Raw genomic sequence first — 9009 nt, forward strand, 5'->3', positions numbered from 1 at the left:
ACCATGCGCCGCATGCTCGTGCTGGACTTGGCCGTGGCCATCTCCACGTCGACGATCAGCCGTCAATTGCTGGGGATGCTGTACACGGTGAAGCAGACCCGCGTGGAGCCGACAACCTGCAACAGCATCACGAACAAGACGAAGCGTAAGGAGTTTGCGATCAAGTTGAAGCAGCACCAGCGCCAAGGTAACTTCATTGTGTACTTCGATAAAACTAACTTTAATGTGTACTGTAAGCGCGGCCGAGGGCGCGCGAAGAAAGGTGACCGAGCTACGGTTGTTCTGCCGCCGTCCAAGGGTGCGAACTTGCAAGTCCAGTGCGCTGTGAACTCGGCCGTTGGTGTCGTTTTGCATCGCCTCGAAAGAGGTAGCATTCGGATGGAGCAGAACGCGGACTTCATCGACGAGATATACGCGACGGTCAAAGCGTCCCAGTACTTCCGCGAGAACTACGCTGGGAAGACGATCGTTGTCGTCTTGGACAACGCCCCCGCCCATCGCCAGACGGAGGAGCGCGTGACGTCCCATGCCGACCTGGAGCTGCTGCGTCTAGCCCCCTACTCGCCGATGTGCAACCCCATTGAGGGTTGCTTCTCCGTCCTGAAGTCGCACATCAAGGACCACCTCGCCTTGGATCGCTCGGAAATTTGCGATCGCAGCGACATGACCGACGCCGACGGCAGCATCCTGACCGTGAAGGAGCGCACGATGCGCTTTCTGGAAAGGGCTGTCCGCGGCAGCATCAAGTACATCACTTTCGCCATCGTCTCGAACATGGAGCTACACGCCCGCGACTCCGTGAACGCTGCCGAGAACATGGTCGACATGGTCTACGGAAAGTAGGCTGATAGTGCTAGTCGAGCTTGGGACCCTCGGCTTTGTCTGTTCGCTTTGCATGAAATCAATATCGCTTTGGACCTTGATTTTTGGCTGCTAACTACATTTTGGGAAACCGAAAAAAATACAGTATCGTTTTGGTTGAAACTATTCTCAGCTTGGCTGGGCAATTGTGTAGAAGTCCCTCTCCAGTTGTTGTGAATTCGAACGCGCTCAGCTTGTCTTGTTCGACCACAAAGAATATCTCCAATTTCTTCACCTCAAAACTTTCCGGCGATTCAGACAGCATCTTCAGCCATTGGTAAAAGAAATCGATGCGAAAAGAATGCTTGTGGGCACTCGTCACTTGGACCAAACGCACGTGCTGAGTACGTTTACACACCATGATAGCATCATATCACCTTGGTTCCATATTCCGGGCTTAATCCATACGGGGCGAGCACAAGAAAGCTCAGGTATTCCATCCGAAACCACAATAATTGATTGACTCCACGGGTCAAGCTTATTTCCTGCTGTATCGACAAGTTCAAGACCGCCATGTCGAAGACTTGAGAAGAACACCATCTCCAGCATCCATCCATTCAGTGCTGGGTTGGAATGGTCTCGTAGTGTCGACATGAACTTCTTTTTGATAGCCTCCGGACCGCATACCATACCAACTGTAGTAGCAGCATACTGACTGATCAACGGCGACACAGTACCTTCCCAATTCGGTCGCTTAAACATCGCGAAAAGCCGGTTGATGCAAAGCTGTGAGCAGTGCCCTTCTGAAGAGAGAGTGGCAGCACTTGAGGTGGATTCCACGGCTCGGCAAAGTCTGGTCTTGACGTCGGTGGTCGTATAGTCAAACATGTAGCGACATGATCCACCAGCATAGTGATACTTCAACTCTACCATTTCGGCAGGAGACCTTGGTCCATATACGCCGCCTGAAGCATCCAACATACTCGCCACGCACATCAAAAAATCTCGTTCCTTAACCGCATCAAGGTACTCAGCCAATGTCCACGACCAGACATCAAATTCCATTGCACGCATCCGAATATCCGTTCCCTCTTGAACTTTACCACGAGAGGCTACCGAGCATACAAATGCCAGCCGTCGTTTGACAAGATCTCTCGTCAACCATCGGTGACACTTGACTGTTAGCTCCCTGAAGAAGTCTGCAGCTGTCCAGCCATCAACAAGCAGTAGATGCTTCTTAGTGTTATCGACCAGCAAAACTTCGTCTACGTCTGCAATCTCAATGGTTCGAGTCTTTCTTTCTTCGCCAGCAAGACGCACGCAGTTCAGATCCATGTCCTTAGCCACGTGAATCCAAGTAACTATCCATTCACTTCTGTCCACAGTCGACGCGAATGCCATTGCAGTCGTTGACTTACCCGTTCCAGGAGGGCCAAGGATCCAGCCCAAATGACCTTCGCTCGATACCTGATCGCGCAAGAACTCGAATTGGCGGTGGAATGTGGGCCTGCAGTAGAGCATCATGCGAGAGGGTAGGAGTCCGGACTCATCCACATCTTCTTTCTCCAGCACAAAGTACTGTGAGTTTGGGTCGTAAGCGTGTGATCCCCACCGAGTCGACCGCCACTCCAGACGCTGCTTCTTGTTGGCTGCTTCCGGAAGTTTCACCAGAACGTGGATTTCACCGTCTTCACCGGCGTCTTCGTTAGGGAAACCAAACGCCGTATTGCGGACACGATAGCAAGAATCCATCTTGTTCTCCTTCTTCTTCATAATATTAATGATTCCAGTGGGGATCTCACCAGTCTCCAACATCGTCACGTCAGGATCGTCCGTCTTGAGCCAGTTGTCACCCTTCTTCGCGACGTATAGCAGTAGTTGGTCCGCAGGAAGTTTGTACATTTTCGCCTCCTTGATCATCTTCTTCAAGATTCCGACCTTCTTACACTCATCAATTTTCACCACGATAACGCTCCCGTCTCCGACCACTACGCATCCCAACGACTTCATTGCTTTTGGAAAGGGAAAAACTCTCTGGGTTTATTTAAATCCAGAGTACTATTTAGCTAAAAAATATCAGTATCAGCTCTAGATATCAGAATATTTTAAGTTTTAACCGCATCAACTTGGTCTTGATAAAAATATTAATTACTATTTTCATAAAGGTATAGTTAATGTTTCAAAATAGTTTCCTGCTTAGGTGCGAATAAATAGCAAATTTGCGGCCGAAGCACACCGCGTTCACGCAGCCAAGTCGATGTCTTTCGTCTTTGAGAATAAGAGTTTGTGACGTACTCTTCCTCATTCTGATTGGTCGGTAAACCGAACCCAAGTGGGGAGGATGTAACGGCATACGGACCAAGTGTGCCCCAGGTTCCACGAAGTATGACTTGTCACTCTTTGGGATACCTGGTACGTGATACCAGGGACCAACGACATAGCTTCAAAATAGGTGACGCATAGTTTGTACGTTGGGCTCAAGCTTAGCCTACCTATAAATACTTTCAGCTTGCAGCTTATCTTTAGCTGGTTACTTCGCTCCCTTTGGCAAGGGACCTGTCAACTGCTGTTCACTGAGGGTTTGTCTTCTATCAAGGTGCCGTCATAGAAAGAACTCTGGATTCCAGAGTCACAAACGCCTCCAGTATCAGGAGCCATTTGTCACTTTAAGTTAATTTAGAGGCTGCTGGCCCACATTGCTAGCTCTACCTAAGCTAACGTAGCTTATTTTACAGATAGTTCATTCTCGCCAAAAAGCAGCTAACTGGACCCGAGCTAACAAGGTGTCGTGGGATTTAAGCCTACCAATAGAGATTGAGGTTGCTCTCGAATTAATCAGCATAGTAGAAATGTAAAAAACCAGCAAATCTATTATAGTGACCACAGTGCTGACTTATTTGGTAGTGAGGGTGTCACGAGCGAAAAACGCGAGGTGGCTCATTTTACGGTTTGCGCCTCAAGTGTTACACTTTAAACTTTGAGCATACCCCGTAGCACTGCGACGAGCGGTGCGAAAGCACCCGTCAAGGTTACTGCCGGAAAGGCGCAAACCAAGAGTAATAAGCCTCGCGACAAAGGCCCTACACTCCAGGAGGAGCCACCACCCACTCGAGAGAATATATTGGTCTCTCGAGGAGATATCTGGGGCGGACATCTTACTGGAGACACGCATTGCTCGTCGTGGGCTTATCGGTGGCCACATGTCGAAGGGCGTAGATGAACGTGCCCTGCTTCGTAAGAAGACGCTGTTTGGTGACAACGTGGGGGCGGCCCGGTGCGTGCTTCTCGCTCAGCATGGAATCATTCTTAAGGATTTCACGACTTTTCGTAAGAAGTCCGAGAACCGGGGTGATCTCTACCCTCTCTGGGGCTATCCCTCGGTTCTATTCGAGAGCTGTCCCAACTGGAGCTCATGTGAGGGCATGTTCTGGGCATGGGTGGAGTCTGTCAAGTACTCATCCTCGGAGTTGCGGGAATTCCATGAAGATCCACTGCTGTCCCGCATCTCGGACCGGCGTGACCTTTGTGTCCGGTTTGCCCACTTGGTCAGCAAGCTTATGCAGCCAGGGTTCTTCTGAAGCGCGCAGCTTCTAGCGCTCACGATGAGCGCGGGTACGGAGTGTCGTCAACGTCCGTATTCCGTTCGGGCAAGAAGCCCCGGACTACTCACAAAGCTGCCGCCGCTTCTGTTCCGAGATTAAACAGCCTTCGCGTAGTCTATCAGGAGCCGTTTAATCGGTTTCCACGAGGTTTGGAGCGGGCATAACCTCTCCAGTTCACGAGGAGATGGCACTTCCCGCGAAGTCGCCGCTCCTGGCGAACCCGCTCCACTGCAGTCAGCTTCTCCATTCCGGTTAAGCAGGGGCGGAGGTGCCCTCGTATGATCTAGAGTACGAGGCTCCTCCGAGGCACTTCTATCGCCCGAGTGCTCCCCCTGCGGGTCCGACGTAGTGTCCTTACGTTGATCGCGTCTGTCTACGCGTTCCCGTGCTTGGGATTGCACTTAGCCTTGGGGCTGGCGGTGATGCTGCCACCCAGACCGGGAATCAGGGCGTCTTCGCTCGAGTTGTGGACAGCCTGGACCAGTTGGAACGGGATGTCTCAGGTGTAACGGGGTTACACGCAAGTGGCTACATGTAGCCCCTTGGTTACGAAGGAGGTAACGAAGGAGGTTTTCCACGTTAGTGTGCGATACACCAATGGTTACATTTGGCAGACTATTGGACTGCATGCATTTAGGGGATTCATCGGTTAAAAGTCAATATCTTTTAATTTAGAATAGTAAGATTCTGTCAGCCATTGGTTGATAAATACCGTTATTTAGAGTATTATATTAGGCAGGAAACCAAAACAGACAAATAAACATCTCTCCCGCAACCCCATAGTCCTCGCGTAATGCAAGGGCAAATGCCTCTTCGAGTGTAGAGGGGTCCGATCTTGTAAGGCAGTAGCGCGTCATGCCTTCGCGCATACCAAACACGAACACATGAACCTGAGAGGCCATATCGATGGGCTTAGACACGATACACGACGCGAGGTGTCGTTTCTTCTGGACGTAGTCGCGCATAGTCATCGTGCCTTGCCGAACGGCGAAGATGTCTGCCCGAATTCAAGATTCATCTTGCGGCGGCCCGTACGCGAGCCGAAGGTCACTCTAGAGGATATCCAGAGTGGGAAAGGCGTTGGGGTCGACGGCCAACTTGCCGGGGGGCCATTCCTTGGATTTCCCAGACAGCCGAGAGAGGATAAAGTGAACCTTCGCGAAAGGCGCCTCGATCAACCTTGAGGCGATGGCGATGTCGATCTTTCGAAACCAACGATTCAGTGGAAGTCGGCCTTCTCCGGCACCGGAGTAGGTGGACGTCTCTAGCGTCACGACGTCATTCGTGAAGATACGCGAGGGAGTTGACACTCGCCGATTCGCATCGGCGAGCTCGCGCTCCATGAATTCTTGTGCCGTTACGCGCTGCTCGTCGGGCGTCGCTGAGCGCAGCAGCGATGTGACGACGGCTTCTTCGGGCACCGCCGCGAGGCAGTGAAGAGCTTTCCACTCGATCCGAGTGAGGTGGGGGAAAGCAGCGTGGTAAGGTCTTGGCTCATGTCGAACTTGGTCATTGGAAGGACTACAAGTGCTACCAGGTGTAAAGGGTCATGTATTTACTTCGTTACTTGCTTACACTATAGTGTTGAGGAAGCTCACCATAGGACGGCTGAGTCTTAGATCTAAGGAATACTCAACTCTGACTTTTTAGGACCAAGGCCACAGCCTTGGCCACTCTAATACACGTCATAGTCCAATTGGCTAATAATGGGTCTGGCTCACCATATATTAGCCAATGGCATGACAGCATTTCACCTACTTATGAAAGGAAATATACCTACTTATGTAATGGAGGGGCCAATTACACGAGCTCTAGCGGCGAGGTGACCATTAATACTGGCGAAGCGGACACCGGTGCGTCGGTTTCGCTGTCGGTCGCCGTCTGGTGTCAGCGTGAGCGGCTCCGGAGCTGTTGCCGTGGCGCCGCTAGCGACGCAGATGCTGGTGTCGTGGCAATCCGTGGTGGATCAAGTGGCGGCTCGAGCGCGCGCGGTGGCTCAGTGACCGTGTCGTCCGGCGAGGACGGCGTGGTGAGCTTTTCCAGTGGCGGTTCGAGCGTGCGCGGTGGCTCGGTGACCGTGTCGTCCGGCGAGAACGGCGTGGTGAGCTTTTCCAGTGGCGTTCGTCGCAGCACTCTCGGCGGAGCGATAAACGCTGATACCGGTGCTAGCACCGGCGACAGTGTGGGTGGCGGCTCGGTGAAGGTTCACGGCGGCTCTCTTATTGCGCCATCGGGCGCGGCAGGCGCGATTTTCTTGTCTGGAGGTGCAGCCTCGACATGGATGTTGTCACTGGTGGCAGCGTTTGGCTATATATTGGTCTGGTGTCGGCGGTTTGCCTGGTTACTTGGCAGCGGCGGCGTAAGCGTCGTGAGCGGTGTTCTTGTAAATGGTGGCGCCTCCAATGGCCCGACGGCAATTAGCAGCGGTCTACTGGCTGACGCTGTGTCGGACTTTGCAAGGCGACAGTACATGTCTGCACGTGCCCCTCGTCGTAGAGACGGGAGATGGCTTGTTTGACCTCCTCGCGACGGTTCTTCATAAGCTGCCAAGTAGGGCTCTCCGCAGACGCAGAGGGCGATAGGGAAAGTAGCCATGTAGCGACGTATACATATTGATTCGAGTACATTGTTTTTATGACACACATACTTCGTAAAGCAAAATATTGGTCACTACTTGCTTCTGCATAGATACATATAGATGGGGACTAGCTGGCACTTCCAGCTAGCCCGACCGTACGTAGTATCTGGGAGCTTCCACCTTACGCAAAACGGACTCCGGCATGTACTACGGTGGCGGGGATAATTGTGAGCAGCCGCAGTAAGATGCTCTCCATCGCACCTGCAGCACAGAACGCACGTGCTACTCAGAAGATGACGTGCTGCTCCCTGGGACCAGCAGGTGCGCCATCTTCCAGTGGAAGAAGGCAACTACATATGCTTGACGTTGAAGTAGGATTAGACAGCTAGCTACGAGCGCCTAGGACAGCAGGACTAGTTAGCAGAACGAGTAGCAAAGCTGTAAGCATCTAATTCGAACTCAGTTGTGGATTTACCACCAAGAACACAAATCGACGGTCAACCACGTGACAGTTTGATATATCAAATCGTAGCGTGACCTACGACAATACTACAACTCAAAAGATGGCTGAAGATATTACATTTGCAAAGACGAAGGCAAATGGCACCACCGCGAAGAAGAAAGTACCGGTGTTCAGACAAGGAACCTGCAAGCAATGGTTGCAGTGGATCCTGCGTCTACAAGAGTACTCAGCGTTCATGCAGTACAGCTACGAGCAAGAAGACCAGCTAGCGTTCGTTGAGGACATACAACTACTACTCTTCGACGAGGACCTACATTTCTTCAACGACTTTGTTCGCGAAGAGGTCCAGCTGCGACCGGACGTCGCTGTCGCTGGCCTGCGGCACCTCACTGCAAAGCACTGCCCCGCTGGCACGCGAGGCATGCTCATGGATGAGCTTACGCAGCTAAAGAAGAAGCGTGGTAATACTGTCAGACAGTATAGCTGCGAGTTCCGAATGATACCGTTTCTCGAGCACGGCGAGAATGAAGCCGTCGCCGAAGCAGATGCGGTACGGATGTACCGGCAAGGGATGCCGATAGATTGGCAGGTTGAAGTCAATCGCATCTCCCGCATCTGGGACCTGGCGTCGATTGAGACTCAGTTTGAGCTCATCGAGAGAAACGAGCACGACGAAGCTATCCTACGAAGCAACCGTCCTCGGCGTAGCGAGCCCAAACAACAACGCGACCACCAGCGCGGAAACACTGGTCGTCAACAGCGCAATGAGCCGCGCAACCCTCGTGGCAATAATAACAGGGTAGCAAGCGGCAAGTACTGTAATTACTGCAAAAAGGACAACCACAGTGACGACCACTGCTTTCGAAACCCTGCGTCACCGGCTTACCGACCACGCCCTGGGAAGCACTACGCAGGACGGTCCAATGCTGGGGGCAGTGGCGGCACAATGGCCGCGATGCAGAAGCGTCAGAACGAGGAGTTCGCATCCATGCGATTCTATGACAGCGGTAACTCTGACATGATGGCGGCTATGAGGACGGAGGCTTGTATGAAGCCGACGGCGAAGACGCTCGACCCAAGTATGGAGGTGCAAATCCTCATGGGTAAGCACCGAGTGAAGGCGCTGCTGAACACAGGCTGCACTCGCTCGGCGATGGACCGCACGACGGCGGAACTTCTGAAGTCCGATGTCGTTCTACGGCCCGATGTTGCCAAATTTAGGAACGCCGATGGCTCAGTTGGCACGACCACGCACTGTGCGTCCGCGACGTTCAAGCTGTTGGACTTCTCGCAAAGCAGGGCGTGCTCGCATGAGTTTCGCGTGACAGAGAAACTGCTCTACCCCATTATGCTCGGAAGAGACTTCATGAGACAGCAGCGAATGGTGCTAGACTTTGACCGGGGAACTGTAGAATGGGATGGCCTCGAAGTGAGGATGCTTGGGGAACCAAGCACCAGTCACACGACGGCAGCAGTGCTGCAAGCTGACATGGAGTGTAGATCAGCAATTGACGTGACGCCACCCGAGGAAGTGCCACTGGATAAGATGCTCGAAGGCAGCACAC

General features: G+C 52.5%; 1 protein-coding gene across 1 annotated transcript; it reads right to left on the reverse strand.

The window, feature by feature from the left end:
• Nucleotides 1–1012: 1012 nt before the first annotated feature.
• Nucleotides 1013–2811, reverse strand: PITG_14546 (crinkler (CRN) family protein, putative; the record flags this gene model as incomplete). The annotated part of the gene is made up of 1 exon (XM_002898943.1): nucleotides 1013–2811. One exon carries the CDS (start codon nucleotides 2809–2811, stop codon nucleotides 1180–1182), a length of 1632 nt encoding a protein of 543 aa, XP_002898989.1.
• Nucleotides 2812–9009: the final 6198 nt, after the last annotated feature.

This window comes from Phytophthora infestans, genomic scaffold (assembly GCF_000142945.1).
Source record: "Phytophthora infestans T30-4 supercont1.34 genomic scaffold, whole genome shotgun sequence".
NCBI classification, from domain to species: domain Eukaryota; phylum Oomycota; class Peronosporomycetes; order Peronosporales; family Peronosporaceae; genus Phytophthora; species Phytophthora infestans.